At 34.2% G+C, this 20,009-nt stretch overlaps 7 protein-coding genes across 7 annotated transcripts; 5 read left to right on the plus strand and 2 right to left on the minus strand.

The window, feature by feature from the left end:
• Positions 1–628: 628 nt before the first annotated feature.
• FLC1 (flavin adenine dinucleotide transporter) lies at positions 629–3,037 on the plus strand (the record flags this gene model as incomplete). Its single annotated transcript, XM_003670660.1, has 1 exon — positions 629–3,037. The coding sequence occupies one exon, from the start codon at positions 629–631 to the stop codon at positions 3,035–3,037; it is 2,409 nt and encodes an 802-aa protein (XP_003670708.1).
• Positions 3,038–3,631: 594 nt separating this feature from the next.
• Positions 3,632–4,285, plus strand: RPL1A (60S ribosomal protein uL1; the record flags this gene model as incomplete). The annotated part of the gene is made up of 1 exon (XM_003670661.1): positions 3,632–4,285. One exon carries the CDS (start codon positions 3,632–3,634, stop codon positions 4,283–4,285), a length of 654 nt encoding a protein of 217 aa, XP_003670709.1.
• A 510-nt stretch (positions 4,286–4,795) lies between these two features.
• On the plus strand, positions 4,796–6,268 carry PCL8 (Pcl8p; the record flags this gene model as incomplete). The annotated part of the gene is made up of 1 exon (XM_003670662.1): positions 4,796–6,268. One exon carries the CDS (start codon positions 4,796–4,798, stop codon positions 6,266–6,268), a length of 1,473 nt encoding a protein of 490 aa, XP_003670710.1.
• A 963-nt stretch (positions 6,269–7,231) lies between these two features.
• On the plus strand, positions 7,232–8,101 carry SAR1 (Arf family GTPase SAR1; the record flags this gene model as incomplete). The annotated part of the gene is made up of 2 exons (XM_003670663.1): positions 7,232–7,256; positions 7,554–8,101. The coding sequence occupies 2 exons, from the start codon at positions 7,232–7,234 to the stop codon at positions 8,099–8,101; spliced, it is 573 nt and encodes a 190-aa protein (XP_003670711.1).
• A 298-nt stretch (positions 8,102–8,399) lies between these two features.
• Positions 8,400–11,951, minus strand: BMS1 (GTPase BMS1; the record flags this gene model as incomplete). The annotated part of the gene is made up of 1 exon (XM_003670664.1): positions 8,400–11,951. One exon carries the CDS (start codon positions 11,949–11,951, stop codon positions 8,400–8,402), a length of 3,552 nt encoding a protein of 1,183 aa, XP_003670712.1.
• Positions 11,952–12,761: 810 nt separating this feature from the next.
• NDAI0F01510 (opsin family protein) lies at positions 12,762–13,769 on the minus strand (the record flags this gene model as incomplete). Its single annotated transcript, XM_003670665.1, has 1 exon — positions 12,762–13,769. One exon carries the CDS (start codon positions 13,767–13,769, stop codon positions 12,762–12,764), a length of 1,008 nt encoding a protein of 335 aa, XP_003670713.1.
• A 1,907-nt stretch (positions 13,770–15,676) lies between these two features.
• Positions 15,677–19,480, plus strand: NDAI0F01520 (uncharacterized protein; the record flags this gene model as incomplete). Its single annotated transcript, XM_003670666.1, has 1 exon — positions 15,677–19,480. The coding sequence occupies one exon, from the start codon at positions 15,677–15,679 to the stop codon at positions 19,478–19,480; it is 3,804 nt and encodes a 1,267-aa protein (XP_003670714.1).
• Positions 19,481–20,009: the final 529 nt, after the last annotated feature.

Below are 20,009 nucleotides of genomic sequence, written 5' to 3' on the forward strand. Positions count from 1 at the left end.
GAGAGAGAAGCGACGCGTGTCGCAGCAACAACAGCGCGCCTTAATTTTTCAAGAACGAAATATTTTTGGAAAATGAAAAAATTGGAAAATTTGGAAAATTTGGAAAGAGGCGGAGAAAAACTCTTAAAAGATAATTTAAGTGTTCACTACCTACGTCTTCTTCTTCGTAACCCTGTACGTAAGTACGCAGAGGATAGGAAATGATTAATATGTAACATACGATTGGGATTTGGACATTTCAATACCTACCTAGAATAGAATAGAACGGATCAGTTCACTTTTTTACAACTTCATAGCTTGTTGTTTATATACATGATATACTCTAACAAAATAAAGAACTGTACTTCATACATCTAAGGAGACAACTTTGAAAGTAAGGTCCGCACGCAAAGCATATACTTCAAGATACATCTTATTACCAAACCACGGTTTTGAATTATCTTGATCGAAACTGCGAAATTTACTTCTGACCTTTTCGCTAAAAACTCACAATATCTTCCCATTCGTTCCAAAGGATCACACATACATTCGTTATTAAGTTCCATTATTGGGAAAACACCAAGAGGAAAGTCATCTTTGAAGAAAAAGAGAAAATTACAAACAGGTTGAAAAAAGAAGAAACCTAACCATGTTATTCCTACAGACTTGGTACATACCACTATTAGTATGGTCCTTACTATCAAACATTATCACTGCGAAGAGAAACCTAGTAGCAACATCATTAGTTACATGTATGGAAAATTCTCAAGTGTCATCAAATAGTTTCGATGTGGTCTTTAATCCAGACGATAGATCATTACACTATACTTTAGATATGGTTACTCAAATTGACTCCTACATTTTTGCCGATGTAGACGTCTATGCATACGGATTCAAAATCATCACAAAGACAGTTGACCTTTGTGATATCAATTGGAAACAATTTTGTCCCGTCCACCCTGGTAACATTGAAATTGACTCCATCCAATATATTTCTCAAGAATACGTTAATGAAATCCCAGGAATAGCATACACTGTACCAGATATCGATGCATACGTTAGACTTAACGTTAGGAACAACGTAAGTGAAAGATTAGCATGTCTTGAAGTATTTTTTTCCAACGGGAAAACAGTCTCACAAACAGGTGTTCAATGGACTACTGCTGTCATCGCAGGGATTGGTCTATTACTATCTGCTGTCTTGTCTACATTTGGAAATTCCACCGCTGCTTCTCATATTTCTGCAAATACAATGTCTTTATTCTTATATTTCCAATCCGTCGCAGTCGTCGGGATGCAACATGTTCATAGCGTCCCACCTATCGCAGCTGCTTGGTGTGAAAATTTGGCTTGGTCAATGGGGATCATTAGAGTTTCATTCATGCAAAGGATTTTCCGTTGGTATGTGGAATCCACAGGTGGAACTGCCGACCTATACCTAACTGCAACCACTATGTCTGTACTAACTCAAAGAAGTTTGGATTATTTGAAATCATTACCTTTGATTAAAAGAGCTGATAATGTTCTTTATGGGAATCAAAATACTTTGATATTCAGAGGTATTAAAAGAGTTGCATATTCCATGAATATTGAAAACACATCTGTCGTTTGTACTGGGTTTACATTTTTCGTATTGTGTGGTTATGTCCTTGCTGGTTTCATTATGGTTTGTAAATACTCTATTGAGTTATGCATTAGATCTGGTTGGATTAGGAACGATAGATTCTTGGAATTTAGACAACATTGGAGAACCGTCTTGAAAGGTTCTTTGTTAAGATATATTTACATTGGATTCACTCAACTAACAATTTTAAGTTTTTGGGAATTTACAGAAAGAGATTCAGCTGCAGTTATCATTATTGCATGTTTATTTTTAGTGCTTTCCATCGGATTAATGTTATGGGCTGCCTTTAGAACATGTTTCTTCGCTAAAAGATCCATCAAAGCCCATAATAATCCAGCTGCTTTACTATATGGTGATGAATACGTCTTACATAAGTATGGGTTCTTCTACACTATGTTCAACGCCAATCATTATTGGTGGAATATTGTCCTTTTAGGTTATATTTTCATCAAGTCCCTATTTATCGGGTTTGCTCAAGCGTCTGGTAAGACTCAAGCTTTGGCCATCTTTATCTTTGACTTGGCATATTTTATTGCTATCATCCGTTATAAACCTTATTTAGATCGTCCAACAAACATCGTTAATATTTTTATTGCCACTGTTACCGTTGTTAACTCATTCTTATTCATGTTTTTCTCTGATTTATTTGGTCAACCTTATGCAGTCTCTGCAATCATGGGTTGGGTGTTTTTCATCTTAAATGCAGCATTCTCATTCTTATTATTGATGATGGTTTTGGCATTTACAGGTATGGCCATCTTCTCGAAGAATCCAGATCTTAGATTCAAGTCTGCAAGAGATGATAGAGCTTCATTCCAAAGACGTTCATTCAAAGGTGATGGAACCATTAGTCCATCTGTTGCTCATGAATTGGCAGCATTAGGTGATATCGCCAAGGATCATAATGAAAATTGGGAAGTGGAATTAGAAAAACAATATAATGAAGATAAAGAAAAAGAGAATGTATTTATTGGTTCCGATGAAGATGAAGACAAATTTGCTTCCTCTCTTTCCGTTAATGAAGCTAGTAGAATAAGTGGAAGGAAACCAACATTATCAGAGAAGTTTTTAAGAACTTTTTCCATAAGGAGGAACAAGAGCAAGGTATCAAGAGAATTGAACAGTAGCGCGCCTAATGATCGCTCTGCACAAGAAAGTTCTATGTCGAGTCAATCAGTAGCTTCTAATATAATACTGAAGAAACCATATCCAGGGTTAGATGAATCTGAACAAATAAAACGTGAATCAGATTCTCATAATAGACTGATGAGTCAACTTGACAATGAATCCGATATGAGATATAACGATCCACAAAGTTTAGGAAGATTTTCTGAAGCTGGTTCTTCTCCTTATATGCCTAAACGTGATTTAAGTTTCGATAGTATGCAACATCCAACTAAATCAACTGATATTCTTAATAATAATTATCTCTGATAATTATATGTAAACATACACATCAAGAACCACTCACTATACATATATACATACATCACTATCACTATCATCACTAAATTCGCATTATATTATATACCTTCCATAACTGTATACTACTTTAACTAAATCGTCTTTATTATAATATTCTATTGCATGTCCTTCTTATTTGGTTAAGCTCTTAATTCATTGTTCTATTAAACACTATTTTGGAAGGGCGGATAGCCGCTGAAAGTAGTTCCCATTACAAAGACCCAAGCACCACATTGTTGTATTTTTATTTTTATTTTTTTAGAAAAGTATTAAAAATGTCCGGGTGTTTCTACTAGACTCAGCAGTCAAAGAAAAGTTTGAAAAAAAAAAGATGAAAGATAGATCGTTTGCCCGCAACAAAGTTTTTATCAATAAAATAAAGTTGAATCTCTTGTAGCTATTGATTCCTGTCTCCATGTATCCTTTGTTACTTTCTCTAATCTCAATTCTGTATTTGAAGGATTAAAAAAGAACCATTGTATTAGTCGCAAGCCTTACGGACCACCAAATAGTTTTGGAAGACAAATTTTTATACAATAATAAAAAAGCGAACCAACCTTAAAGATGTCTAAGCTTTCTACTTCCAGTGTCAGAGAACACGTCAAGGAATTATTGAAATATTCCACTGAAACCAAGAAGAGAAACTTTTTGGAAACCGTCGAATTACAAGTCGGTTTGAAGAACTATGACCCTCAAAGAGATAAGCGTTTCTCTGGTTCTTTGAAATTGCCAGTCTGTCCAAGACCAAACATGTCTGTTTGTATCTTTGGTGATGCTTTCGATGTTGACAGAGCTAAGTCCTGTGGTGTCGATGCTATGTCTGTTGATGATTTGAAGAAGTTGAACAAGAACAAGAAGTTGATTAAGAAGTTGTCCAAGAAGTACAACGCTTTCATTGCTTCTGAAGTCTTGATTAAACAAGTTCCAAGATTATTGGGTCCTCAATTATCTAAGGCTGGTAAGTTCCCAACCCCAGTTTCTCACAACGATGATTTGTATGGTAAGGTCACTGATGTTAGATCTACCATCAAGTTCCAATTGAAGAAGGTCTTATGTTTGGCTGTCGCTGTTGGTAACGTTGAAATGGAAGAAGATGTTTTGGTTAACCAAATCTTGATGTCTGTTAACTTCTTGGTTTCTTTATTGAAGAAGAACTGGCAAAATGTTGGTTCCTTGGTCGTTAAGTCATCCATGGGTCCAGCTTTCAGATTGTACTAAGCATATTAAATACTATAAAAATATATATACATATACATATTTATTTATAATCATTTAATATAATTAACAATAATACATTCAACAATTAAAACTAATTCGTTTATTCCACCACTTTGTAATGAAAATGATTATCACTGTTTAAGTTTTGTACAGAATGCCTGTTGTTTTTTTGTTTTGAATGCCCTCCACTTCGGAATGCTGTAATCCGGTCATAAACCCCAGATTATTAAAAAATCAAGAGTCTTTAAACAAATCAGTTTTTGAGTATCTAGAAGTTGAAAACAAAGCAAAACAAAGGCAAAAGCAGGTCTAATTGCGCTGAGAGGTATCATTAAACGGCTTTCTATTCTATTAGATCGTATTTTGTTACCCCCAAAGTAACAAGAATATTCTAACGGTTATCATTAAGGGATTAACATTCCTTACAATAATTATTAAGGAAGGAAACGGAGAAGAAACCGTCTGTCTAAACGCATCTGTGCTGGCACACTTGACATTGGAAAAATTATTATGAATACTCATCTTGAAGGTATTAAAGACGCACCCTTACTGACGGGGAATATATCAGAATTAGAAGATGACGACGATGATGATGAGGTTGCTGATATAGAAGAGGGTCAAAGTAACCTTGATAATGAGATTATTGATCTTCCATTGAAGGCTAAACTGCTTCAAACAAATAATTTCCCAGAATTAACAGCAGATTGGAATAATAATAATAGTAGTAGTGGTACGCCCGGCACACCAAATGGTATCAATAATGTTTGTACTGGTATTAATAGTGCTAAGAGAGTAAGATTTGAAGAAGGTTTGGATGATAGCGATACTGAAACTGGATTAAGACGTTCTTCCAAATCTAATAAGATTCCAGTTGAAGAGTTGCTTCAATCTGCTAGTGATGTTAATGATTATCTGGGTGAAAATATTGAGAAAATGAATAGTTTCAAGGGTGATCCATTCAATGATACGAATTTTTACAGGATAATGAGCGATGTAGCGACTCAAAATACTACAAGAACAGAATCTTTATCTAATTTTGAATTAACAGATAACGAGTTAGAAGATCCATATAAGTTGGATTCTAATTTAGGACGAGCTTTAGATCAAGATAATAAAGGATCATCATCACCAAATTCAAAACTATTCGATGATCCCTTGTCAGTATCGCAACAACAATTAATTTATTCCCAACAAAGTGATAATCTGAGTAGTAGTAACTTGCATTTAGATCGTTCTGTTAGTAATAATGAGGATATGAAGTCACAATCATCAGAAATAAATTATGGTGCTCGAAAATTCGGGAATTTAAATATTAACGACCAAAAGGAAGGAGAACAAAGCCAAAGTGATGAAGAGGAGGAAATAGAAAATGAAGATGACCTTCGAAATACTTCATTGTTAGTGAACCGTGAAGACGTTACTGATACACCGTTTAAGGAATTATCGCCCGAGGAGGCAATTAATAATTACAAAGAGACCATTGACTTAATTTTGAAAGTATCTAATTCTGATGTTCCTGATGAAAGTAAGATGATTTTATCAAATCCAGTAGATACAAAGGATTATGTGAACTTCACAATGAAAAATACACCGTCCCTATCATATGAAGATTTTTTGAAACGAATTCAGTCTAAATGTATGTTTGGCGCCATAATATATATGTCAGCGACATACTTATTCCAAATATTACTTCTTAATAGAGATGACTCAAAGGGGCCAATCAAATTGAAAAATAAATTACAAGAAGTAGAGATCCATAGAATGATAATAGCGACAATACGAGTAGCAACAAAATTAGTTGAGGATTTTGTTCATTCACATCAATATTTTTGTAAAGTTTGTGGTGTTTCCAAAAGATTATTGAGTAAATTGGAAGTATCTCTGATACTTGCTTTAAAACATGACAGATTAATTATTACAACTGATGAGCTGGCATCATCCGTTCAGATTTTGTCTGAATTGAGGTCCTTTTCAACACAATAACAAACGTGAACATACCGAAGTAAAATAATGAACAATAAATATAAAGATCTCAAGTGCACACTTAGGGGACTTTAAGACATATAAGAAAGGCGGGAGGGAAGAGGACAAATGTATTTGAAATATGTCGGAACATATTTATATAATAATAAGTAATATTTAAACATTTGTTAGCCAAATGAGATTGTGTTATTATTGATGTTTACTACAGGTCATTTTTATGTTAGTACCGTCCATATGACGAACAGGAGTAATAATTAGTTTTGGAAACAACCAATAACGGAACTATAATAAGAGTTTATGGTCTATCAATTCATTTGATATTGTCAGTGACAATCTGTTACATAACGTCGTGTAACCACTATCATGACTGATATAATAGATAAGGTGTCACCCCCGGCTGAGCTCAAATAACTAAGAAGAATGGTCTTAAGTATTGCGTCGGTCTAGATTATATAAGTAGTAGAAAGGCATACCCCCATGTAACTCAAACAAGGACTGATCAAGACGATTCTATGAAAAGACATATTTATCGAGGGAGATACGGAGGTGACTGAAACACGGATAAAAAGGATGCATTGCAGACAATATACTACAATTCCAGTTATAAACTTCTCTTCCGAATAGGTCCATTCAAAAAAGTTTACATATTTATTACTCGATTACTCAATATTCACAGTATATATAATAATATAGTAATATAATAAGTATAGTATAGTATAGTATAGCTTATAGGTCCAATTTTTCATATAAAATCCGGGTAAAATCCGCGGAACGAAAATTTCAATTTTGAAAACAAAAAAATCAAAAAGGAAGAAAAGTTGAAATTTCCACGTCAATTTAAATACCATGTTATTGAAATATATGTGATCATATAGTGCAGTAAGATAATTATTGTTTGGGTTTGGTGGAATATTGAGATTGAGACAATAGCAATAACATAAACATTATAACTATTATTAGAAAATGGCCTGGGATTTATTTGGTTGGTGTATTGTTTTTTTTATTTCCTTTCTCATATGATATCATATCATAACACATCATGTGTACTCTTATTCCCTTAGTTCTTTCCTCTATTTGCTTTCTTTCATACGAAGATAACGATATATATGGTGGTAGAAACACAACTGATCTTAAACTAATGCGAAACAGAGCAATAGAAAAAGAAGTGATACGTCTACTTAACTTTCGTTCCATATACTAACATATGCGTTGCGATGATTTTTTATCTGTTTGTGTATACCTACACATACCTTTATATCATCAAATATTTTTCTTTTTTAAACAGTCAGAGATGTTTTAGCTTCTCTAGGTTTATGGAATAAACACGGTAAGTTACTTTTCTTAGGTTTAGATAACGCCGGTAAGACTACTTTATTACACATGTTGAAAAATGATAGATTAGCCACTTTACAGCCAACATGGCATCCAACTTCTGAAGAATTATCAATTGGTAACATTAAATTCACTACTTTCGATTTAGGTGGCCATATTCAAGCTCGTCGTTTATGGAAGGATTATTTCCCTGAAGTCAACGGGATCGTATTCTTAGTAGATGCTGCTGATCCTGAAAGATTCCCAGAAGCTCAAGTAGAATTAGATGCCTTGTTCAATATCGCCGAATTGAAAGATGTACCATTCGTTATCTTAGGTAATAAGATTGATGCTGCAACTGCTGTTGGTGAACCTGAATTAAGAAGAGCTTTGAACCTACAAAACACTACGGGCTCTGCTCCTACAACTGAAGGTGTAAGACCTGTGGAACTATTCATGTGTTCTGTCGTAATGAGAACTGGTTACGCTGAAGGTTTCCAATGGTTATCTCAATATATCTGATTTATAAATAATCAAAACAAATAGCTTTATTCATGTCTGTTTTTTCTATCATTCCCATTCAAGCAGTCCCATGCTCGTTTTATTTCAAATAATATCTTTTGTCTACATCTAAAGCTTCATCTAAAAAATGAAGACATACACATCACAGTACTATATTTCTATAGGTAAAATTTTTTTACCAGACTAGACTAACCTTATATATCGAATAATGAAGGAAAGCCCAATAGTCTCTTGAATATCTAATATTTTGTTTTTAAATTAAAGTTTTAAGTACGTATACAATTCTATAAAAGTCATACTATCTCCTTGACTTACGACGTGGTGCCTCATCTCCGCCATCTGTTGACATCGGTCTTTTCTTACCATGTTTAGCGAAATACTCCTTCTTCTTTTCTTTATCCTTTTGAGTTTTCTCTTCTTCTGCCTTAGCTAGTCTTTTTAATCTTTCCTTACGTTGATCTGCCTTCTTAGCCTTCTTCTTTTCATCTTTAGCTTTAGAAACTGTCAACACTTTTTGCATAAAAGAACGTGCCTTCTTTTCTTCTCCACCAAGAACAACTGCTCGCTTTTGCATATATGTCTTCTTCTTTTGTGGTTTCATTTGATGGATTTGAGATTTAAATGGTAGATCTTTTTGAACAGCTTTAGGAACTTTCAACCCATGGAAATGTCTTTCAACACGCTCAATCTTCTTATATGCACTGTCATTATTCACTGGAGTCTCAATACTCTTTGCTGCTCTAATTTGTCCTGTCAATCTTACACCTTTCCATTCTGTCTTCTCTTTTAATAACAACGAGGTAACAGGGTTATAAAACCTTTTAATCGTCACAGGGTACCATGACCTTAACACAACAATATCACTCATTAAAATCTTATCTTCAAATGCGGCTCTGAAATGACCCTCCGGTTTGGACAAAGCTCTCTTAATTTCACCACGAATACCAGACACTGTCTTAATTTGTGCACCTTCAAATCTAGCAACTTCCATAGCACTAGAAAACATATCTTTAATGAATGCTGTATTTTTGAAAATCTTATATGGGAACCCAACTAATTTAAGTTTTTTAACAATTTCAACATTAACGTCGATTTCTTCCACAATACCAGTGGCAGAAATTCTAAATCCACCACCAGTATCACTATTGGCAACAATTTGAACGCCACAAAATGGTGTGTTAGGTGAACATAATGGACCAAAGAAACTTGCATTACAAAATGTGTGTTCAGGTGTATATTTCAACATTCTTGTTCTTGTTCTAGAATCACTTGTTGTATAGATAGGTAGCGTTTGAAATCTTCTCCATCCTAATGACAAGACTAAAGGATCATTACTCTTTAAGATCTTTTTATGCCAACGATGTCTTCTTAATCTGGCATTAACAATACCAAATTTCATTTCTGTAGGTAAAAGTCCACCCATAATGACAGGATATTTAGGATCAAAGTTTTCAATGAATTCCATTGGAACATTATCAAAAACAATACGAACATATGAACCTGCTTTGAACCCTTCAATTCTTTGACGTTGTTCTGGTGTCATTTCTTGTAATTCCGCATTATTAATTTCTAGTTGTTTCGCTATCTTGGCCTTTTGTAATTCATACCATGTATCATATTCATTATCTGGATCATCTTCTTTGAAATTTTCACCTTCCTCCATTTCGAATTGTAAACGCAATTTTTCCTTCTTAGAAGCATTCAATTCACGTTCTTGCTCGGTAGTTAAGTCTTTTTTTTCTTCCTCCTCAAAATTTGTGAATGAATTATCACTTGAATTTTCTTCATCGTTATCGTCGTTAGATTTGGTTTCATTCAATCCATTTACTTCCTCCCCTTCATTTTCTAAGTCTTCGAAATCACCATATAATTCTTCGTCATCATCACCTTCTTCTTCTTCGTCGTCCACATTTTCTCCACATTTGGTTTTAGATTTTTTAATATTAGCCCCAATGAAACGATTTTGAATGGCATCAACATTAGACCACTTACTCATTAATTTTTCTAATGTGTCAAAATATGGAACAAATTTCTCTAAATCCGCCTGGTAGTCAGGAGATGATTTATCATTAACGCCATCTTTCTTGCTAAAAAAATCTTCGTCTTCTTCAGCTTCAATATCGCTTCCCTCTTCCTTTTCATTATCTTCACCTCTCCATCTCCTAATACAATCCTTTGCAGATATATTATCCATATAAATCAATTTACCAATATCCCACTTTCTACGACGATTAATAGTACCATTTAACTTACTTGCAGCAGAGGCTTCCCAATTTGTTTCATCAGCATCATCTAACTCAAATTCCGAATCCGTTTCCACCGATAGTTTTTCATTGTTTCTATCGGTCTTAAAATCAATTTCAACCATTCTTGGATTTCTATGGTTTTCTTCATCATCATCGTCATTGTAATCTTGTTCATTCTCGTCATCGCTTGGTAAGTTATCAATATCTTCATCATCTTCTTGAATGGACTTCCCATAAAGTTTTGGATTTCTTAGGGAATGTCTACCTTGATTTTGTGAGGCATCCCTATCTTCAGTTTCGTCCTCTTGTGCATCATCAGCTACTTCATGTAATTCAGTACTATTACTGAATAATTTTAATCCGACACCGTCGAAATTCCCAGCAAGACTCATTTCAGCAGATTGTAAACCAGTGACTAGTTTCTCACCTTCACCCTTTTCTTGACCTGGAACAAAACTTTCGCCTTCATTTTTCCTACCAACATCAATATAAACAGCATCTTTATCCATGAGCACACCACCAACGTCAGACATTGGAGCATAAATCAATTTATCCTTATCATCTAACCTTTTACGTCTTCTAGTGGTAGATGCGGTAGAGGCCTCACCATTAGCTGCTAGTTCTTGTTTTAACTTTTCACGTTCATAATCATCTATCTTTTGTTGGAAATATGGAGTTGGGCATGGATCTGGTAATTTTTCAATTTGTGATATAGGGAAATCACCTACCCCAGCAATATGAACCTTAGTTCCTGATATGGTTGATAAGGGAGTACCATGTAAGAACCCGTATAACGCCACTTTACGATCGATTTGTTTCCCTTGAGTTTCAATTAATTCAGGATGAGTTAAATCAGTTATTCTATCAGCTAATAAATAAGGATGTTCATTTCTCCATTTTAATGGTCTAAATTTCATTACCGAAATAAATCTTGATAAATTTAAAATTTCACGATCAGGATATCTACCATTAATAACACCAGATAAATAAAATAGTTTGGCACCTTGATAAACTTCAGTCCAAAATCTATGCTTTAACCTTTTCTTAGTGGCTCTTAAAGTAGATTGAGACTTGAAAAGATCTAAATGTGTTGCAACACCAAGCACTCTTGGCATACCATGATGTTGAGCTAAATTTAAGAATTCCATGGTTTCCATTTCAAATCCAAAATTACCGTCAATCATTAGCAGGACTAAATCAGATACTTTTGCTACGTCAATCATTGAATTCAAATCATTAGCAGGACATTCCAAAATGGTTAACCTTCTATGTTTCCCTGAGACAACTGTTATAGGACCATTAATTTCATTCAAGGTGGATTTAGTCATCCTTCTAATTAGAGATTTAATCAAAGTAGTCTTACCGGTTCCCGGTGGACCTACCACACTGACGATAAATGGTGGAGGATCATCATCTGGAGTACGATCAACCATAGGTACATGCAATTTCCTTTCATTTACATCACTGGATCTTTGCATGGTACGAGCCAACTTACCTGGAGCAGAAACAGCAAAGGCCTTGGCATTATGACCTTGCGTATGAAGTTTCTTCTTGGCTGTGTTCTTCTCTTTCGTCTTACGATGTGCTTTATTTGATTGCTCCATCGTGAGGGAATGGTTATATTTTGGTTTTATGGAAAATGATTTATTAGACGATTTAAAAGGTAATTTTTTTTTCTGAGAAGTATAAACTGGATCTACTAACTTATTTGAAATGAGATGAGATGAGATGAGATGAGATGAGCTTATTACTTTTCTTAGAAAAATTTTCCAGATGGTGTTACCCGGATGGATTTGGCGAAAACAATTTTTGCGTCACACAAAAATTGCTAAAAGGTGGAAAGCTATAGACAATTTTGATGTCAGAAAATAGATTAGTTTTCTTTTACCTGAAACCTTCTCTGACTCATAAATTCAAATACAGAGATAAGAAGATCAGCCATTCAACATTTACCAGAAATTGCTAATGTCATTATAATTACTACAACAAAAATGGATAAGGTGAAAACAACTGAAAAAAACACGTTCGCTTGTTTTCCTGTCAAAAATGTGGAAAGCAAAACCTTGCACCATGATCTCTCTTTTCGAAAAGTTCAACCAATGGGTAGAACTGCCATTTTTGTCAAAACCATCATCTCTAAAGTTTAACTAATTTTTCAATTATAACTTCATCAATAATAATTCCTTTAATATTTTTATAACGTTCTATATAAACCCCTAAGATTTATACAATAGAAATTTTAAACTTAAGTAGTGATTTTTAAATTGAATATTTATTATATAAAATTATGTATTAAAGATTAAGTCGTTAAATATTAAGTAAAGAAGACGCAAACATAATTCATGTTTGTTCTATTTTAATAAAAATGGGTGGTTTCTTAAAAGTAAAAGCGGAAAAACCTCTACCGACTAAAATTAGGATTGGTTGGTTTCTTCAGTTTCTTGTTCTTGTTGAGGAATTTGAGTTTCACCAGATGCTCTTGGAGAATCCTCATGAACGTTTTTCACTTCAGTTTCATCTTCTTCTTCATCATGATGTTTCAAATGGAACTTATTATTCATATGTAATGACAATGCTGGCATCTTACCGTAACGTTTAGCAATAAATAATAAATAAGCTGGTAAGATTGCGAAGATACAGACATCTAAGATACCAAAGAAAACAGCTTCACTATCTGGTTGAATCTTATTACCACCTTCAGAGACACCCCAACAAATGAAATATAACCAAACAATACACATGGTTAACATTTCCATACCGGCTGTGACACCTCTAATTCTCAAAGTAATAAATTGACGTTTAAATTGAACGAATTGAACAATTAACATTGCGACAGCACCGAAGACCCAGTAACCCCATTTATAAGTAGATCTAATTAAGGCACCGATTAATAAAGCAACGACCCATGATTCAGTAGCTATCATTTGTAATAGTAATGAATGAATCAATTCCATAGCTGATAAATCGTCAACTTTGTTTTCTTCTGTAATTGAAATGTTAGTCAATTCAATTAAGAATAATAATGCAGGCCATGATAAGAATAATGAGACATATTTAGAGTAGAAAATTTGTCTAACACCAGGAGTTTCACCTGTAATACTTGGATCCACGTGTATATGATTGAATTCAGCTTGAATACCAGTCCAACCCAAGTTAGAAGCGTATGTGAAATAAGCAAAGAATTCAAATAATGATATTAATAAAGCAGCACCAACTGTATATCTTGATAAAGTAGATCCTTTCATTTCTGCTATGAAGAATAAAGCTAGGTAAACGACTAAGAAGCAACCAAATATCGAAAAGGCTGCCCATAACCAATCTGAACCTTGAGCTGTCAAGTGGAAATCAATATCTTTTGCAGGGTTCGATCTTATAGCATGGTTACCTGCACGCATAACAAAATTTGATAACGTTGAATTCATTATAAAAAATTGGTTTTTTTGTTGTAATTTCTTTGTTAAACTCGAAAGTTTTTTTTTCTTTAGTTTGTTTTTGTTTTAGTTCTTTGTGTAAAAGTTTGAATGCAAATGTGTTTTGATTAAAGACTTTTCAATTGTATTGTTTTGTGATGTTTTACTTTGAAATAAAAAAAACTATTGTAATAAATTGGAAAATAAATAATAAAAGAAAAAGTTTTATGTGACTTATATATATTTTGCAAAATCATAAGGAAGAGAGAGCCAAGGGGATCTGAAGTAATCTCTGATATTTTCAATTACGTAAGAAGAAAGCTGGGGAAGACTCCTCGAATAAACTAGACATTGCCCTTATTCGGATAACTAACAAATAACTCATCTCCAATTTGTGAGTTGTGTGCCTATGTCCTATCAATAATTTCACTCAAACTCCTTGTTATCTATAGAGGGCATGAGGCTTCTTGTGTAAGCTTGATACTTTCTGTAGATCCTTGGCAATGGCATCTAGCTAAAAGCCCACCTTAATTAGTAAAAAGGCCCCTTACATAAGAATGTTATCATAGAGAAGTCCGAAAATCCAAAATGGCTCGACTTCCTTCTCTGTTCCGACCGAAAACGGGGTCTGTTAGGCGGACTCCTCCCTGGCGTGCGACTTAAGCGCGGATATGGGAAAAATAATAATTACATAAGGGGCTTCACCCGGTTGGTCCGTGGGAGAAGACAAGAACAACGGGAGGACTTCTCGAGCCGAGAGTGATAGGCGATGAGCACTGCATTGAGATAACTATATAATTTCCTACTGTATGTATGTGGAAGTCCGTATTGAATACTGCTGCTATTTTTCAAAGCCTTTCAAGGGGTAAATTGAAAAGAGATTTTCAAGGAGAAAAGTTAATGGAAGCTTCTAGAAACTTATTTCAGTTGCCATTCTTCTACTAAGGGAAGAGATGTTTTGAATTGAATAATCGGGATTTCATAACACTCCAGGCGAGACAATATTAGAGCTTACTAAAAATTGTATATGACGTTTCTTGTTAATATACCCCAAATTCCCATTAAATAGCGTTGGAAGTTTGGCCTCATTCAAGGGATGTCCAACTCCCTTCTAATATTATTTATAATTAACTTTATCAAATATTTTTACTGTAGTGTTTGTATGTACTACGGGTGAAGGTTTCCTAAAAAAAAAAAATTGGGAGAGACTTCAAATGCCAATTAGAAAGAAAAACGTTACTTTTCAAGCTTCTGGACCTATCATTAGGTGTCTGGAAGCATTCGATAAAAATATCGCGAACTAAGAAGGGAGTTTTTTGTTCGTATCTTACTTTTATTGCTCTCTTATATTTTTTCATTTATTAAAAAGGGAAAAATGTTAATTATTGGAATCTTATCGTTATTGTTTGAATAGGCAAGAAAATCAAACGGAACGGGCTTGGCGGGAACTAATATGTACACCATTGAGATATTTCTTTAATCACAGTTATTCTAATCAAGTAGTGTAGGAATTATGTAAACTCTGCTTTGAATATTATTGTCTGCATATATTTAGTAACCTGTAGTATTCTAGACGTATTCCCGAGTCATAGGAAGAAATAATAGAATAAAAAAAAATCTGTGGAACACGGCCATGGCTCAATATATGCTGTGCATTTACATAGCTGATTTATTTAATTAGAGAACGTTCGTTTTTGCTCTTCTTGAAAAGCTAAACTTTGTTTTTTTTTTTTTTTGAATTTAGAAAATTGTGTACGTTTTTGTTAAAATCTGTAATAACGAAATTGTTGTTTCTTGATTTTTAGATAAACAAAGTCTTGTTAAGAGAAGACCTTCTCCAAAAATAAGATACGTAAAAGCAATTCCTCAGTTCGAGATTAAATTGATGGGGGTACTTACAAAGAAATAGAAACATTACCATGGTATTATATAAAGGCAAACCCGTTGAGATACAGGAACTAAAACCTTTACCCGCTAAACTAGATGATAAAGATGTTTGGTACATCGAACAAACTGGTGAATGGTTCACGAATTATATTAACTACGCCAAAAGACAAGAATTCTATTCCAAACCTATATTTACATGCGAAACAACAGGAACATCGAATCTAACTTATTTTGAAGCAAAACGATCTGAGAAACTCCAATTGGATAATCTACATGAAAAATTTCCGAAATTTATGGAAAGACAAGTAGCTGCATATATACATTTGAGTGAATTTAAAAGTATTGATGATTTGATCGAAGTTATACTTCTCAAATGTAAACACGAGTTTTTCACAGGAGAACACATATTCCTGAAGAAAAACTATATGCAAGCAACTGAAATCAATGCAGATGCAGCTTATTTGATTAAAGAAAAGAGAACATTTGAAGCCCTTATAGATCCCACAACTAATGAACTTCTCATTCCAGAATATAGCAAATATTTAATTGCACTGGATATCAAAACGGATGAAAACAAAGCTTTTGTAGTTGATCATACTCAAATATACCGAAGATCCACTCTGCTGACGACATACCTTTTGAGAACTTTCACGAATCATATTGCTATAAGAGAACAAAAAAAGGATAAATGTATGTTTCGTATCAAAGACCAATACTTGAAAGTTTATAACTTAACGGTGAACCGTTGCCCAGGTCCATTAACGGAAACAGATCTTGAATTAGAAAGAGAAATAGAAACAGAACTAACTGAACAGGAAGTTTCTGGAAAGGGAGCAGCTGGAACGACAAACAAAGATAATCCTAAGGGTGGGACACATATTGAAGATAAAAACGGCATATCATTAACAGAAGACATGCCTTTATCACATCATGTTAATTCAAATCTCTCTCTAAAGAAAAGGTTACATTCTCAAACCGATCTCGTATCTCCAGAACAATTATCGACAAGAAAGCAAACAAAAGTGGCCGAAGTTGATGGCTCTGCAGTTGTAAATAAGCTACCTCTGTCAGATTCATCGAATACATTTTCAGCCCTAGTCAAAGAATCAACACTGCCTGTTGACTACTCACATGATGCAATTATGAGCATAAAAACCAGCAAAAAGGTGCAAGAAATGCTTCACAATATTGAAAATGTCATTGATGACTTACAGTTACCTTATCTAGGACCTCCAACGTTTTTTAAAAGATTATATCATTATTCTGATAAGCATTTAGAATATAGACCTGTTTCTTCATCTTTACCGTCAAATATTATGGGTAAGCTACTACAAACTTATCAATTTCTTGGAAATTTTGGACCAATTCTAAAATTATCACCTTTCAGTTTAGATGATTTAGTGACTTCAATAAAATGCACTAATTATTTACAACTAAATGATGAAATAGTGTCTATTGAAATTCGTGATTCAAAGAATCCAGTAAGTGCAGGACAGGAAGGTGCTGCCTCGGTGTTATCAAAGGATAGTTATGCTGAGAAGGATCTGGAAATCAGTGATTTTAAGACTAATCCAGCCATAAGAGACTGGATTCTATCAAGAAACACTGATAAAGTTCATTATTCAATATATAAAGATGATACTGAACCCGACGAGGATTTTTTTTTTGACGTCAATAAGACTGGTACGAATCTGCTCGTGGAGGTATTTATTCGATTACTATGTATGTTTACAGATGAGAATGGTAAGTGGCGTTGTTTAGTAGCACCTGAATGGCATGATGGTAACGAGGAAAATCTTGACGAGAAAAAGAGGAGAGAAAAAGAAGATGCTTTCAAAGCGATTGATGATAATTTGAATAAAGTATTAAACTATAGAAATATTAATTGGGCGGAAAGATTACAGAAAAGACAATTCAATGGTGGATATTGGTTGATTAGTCTCATAGGTGTACTTCAAGATAGTATGCATATTTCTACTTACACGGAGATTGTTCGTAACTTTACCGAAAAGGTGATTCCTCCAAATATATCAATTGCCATCTTACATAGACAACTATACAAGAATTTTTGTAAAACTTTGACCTATGCTGAGAAAATTGACATCCTATGGGTTTTAATGGACATTGTTGCTAACTTTTCTTCTGATTTAAAGAAAATAATCGATAGTTCGGTTGGGTTTTGTAACGAGCTTCGCTATGAACAAAGTAGGAACAAAAAAAACTTATTAGCAGCTTCAATGAAATTAACTGACCTTCGCCTTACTTTTACAGATTTAGAGAAGAGGTATAATGAATATAAGGAAAACGTTGCCGAGAAAGGTAAACCTGAACACAAGAATATACAAGAACAATTAACTGTGACGAATAATCAAATTGGAAGTGAAAACCCCAATGGACAGTTGGATAAAGATACCAATGTTAAGAAACCTATAGTCATAGTACGAGATCTTGCTACGCATTCGAAAACACCGGATCTGCCGTTAGGTGTCAATTTGGATAAGCATACATATAATATACTTGTTTCTTCTAATGATCCGAATAAAGTAAGAACGGAGGGTACAAGCCCGGTTGTTTTAAATAGTATGTCGAAAGAAAACCTTGAAGCTTTCTTGCAAGATCATGAAGAGCAAATCATTGCACAACAATCAAAACTCAAAAAATTAGAATGGAATGAAGACTATATTTCCCAAGAGTTGATAAAGAATAATATTGATAAGTTACTTCCTTTAGGTTCGGATAGGTATGGTAACTCATATTATTGGTTTGAATTTAACGGAAATCAATACGGTAAATCTTCGGAACAACTTGGATATAATTCTGGCAGAATTTGGATCCAAGGGCCTTCTGCGGAAACTGCGAGACTGCTTTTAGATATCTCCGATAATGATATAGCTAGGTGGAGTAAAATTGCACGAGAAGTTGATAAGGTTGAAGCTACTAAAATTGTTTTCAATCTATATGAAGGAGATAACCACCATTATTATCAAGTAGATAACGATATTGAGGTCGAATTACTAAATGATAAAAACATCTGTACCCGTTCTGATCTGCTTACACCGATTCAAAGGAAAGTTTTGGATGAGTCTCCCGGTATGTTATTGTTATCCCGAGACGATTGGTATTGTATTGACACTTTAGAAGATGTTAGAGCGTTGGTAGATTGGTTAGATCAATGGGGTCATAGAGAGAGTAAACTACTTAAAAATATTGGCATAATGCATGGCTCTATCACCGAAGCATATATTTCAAGAGAAAAGATATCTGGCTCAGCATATCTCGATCCAATCGAAGATATGATTATACAAGGTCTGCAAAAATACGAATTAAGCACCTCAGAAGTAGAATATTATCTTGCTAATAGTGCGAAAGCTAAGGGAGAGGCCACTCCTGTTCCCAAAGAAGATACATTCAATACTGTCGAACGACCAATACGGAAGGAGGAGGATCTAGTCGAAACAGCAAGGGAAATTCTTGAATTGAACAATACAAAAGTCACTAGGAAGATCTATAATATAGTGAAGAAATTAGAAGAGCAGAACAATACTTTACTTCTGGATCAGTTCCGGACACTTAAATATCATTTACCAGATGTTACTATGAAGATTGAGGAAGATACGGATGATATATTGACTGTGTGTAATAAGAAACTGCTAAATCAGAAGAGAATTTTGACTGATTTACTAAATAAGAGAAATCATTCTAAAATGGAGATTGTCAGGAATTGGAAGAATGATTTGGCAGAATCGACCGAAGCCATCGATTTTGAGGGGTTATATCGAGATAAAATTACAGAAATACGTGACACTTTAAACAAGGAAAGTCTCCCCGCTCCATGAAGACATATAATTGGGCATCTTCGAAATCACTCTCTTCATAACAGGAGATAATTGTCGTCATCCACTACTGTTACTGTATGATAAACTGTATGCAACGTCGATATGTATCTCAGAGTAGTATTGTACCGATTTTTGCTACGGTTATATATGAATCATATACCCAACTCTAGAATTATTTAAGATATACATGTAATATTGATAACCGTCGTTGAGTTTTTGAAAATATACAAGTAACGATCTATTTTGCACAGGTTTTACAGTAGAATACAGCAGCCTAGTGTGATAAATTTGGTCAATGCAGGGACAAGGTGTTGGTAATCAAGTTCGAAATAGTCTACGTATATACGTCCGTTGAGAAAATATATATGTAAAGAAAGTTACTTCCACCGCGCGGAGAAGGGTATGCGCTCTAATAGAGGATCTTTATGCTTCAAAGTATAGTAGCCTATGCTAGTAGGACCCTCTTTCATCAACATATTTTGATCGTCAGGCTATTGCCTTGGAGTTAAACTCAGAAACGCAACCATAG

The sequence above is a fragment of the Naumovozyma dairenensis genome, chromosome 6 (genome assembly GCF_000227115.2).
Source record: "Naumovozyma dairenensis CBS 421 chromosome 6, complete genome".
NCBI lineage: Eukaryota > Fungi > Ascomycota > Saccharomycetes > Saccharomycetales > Saccharomycetaceae > Naumovozyma > Naumovozyma dairenensis.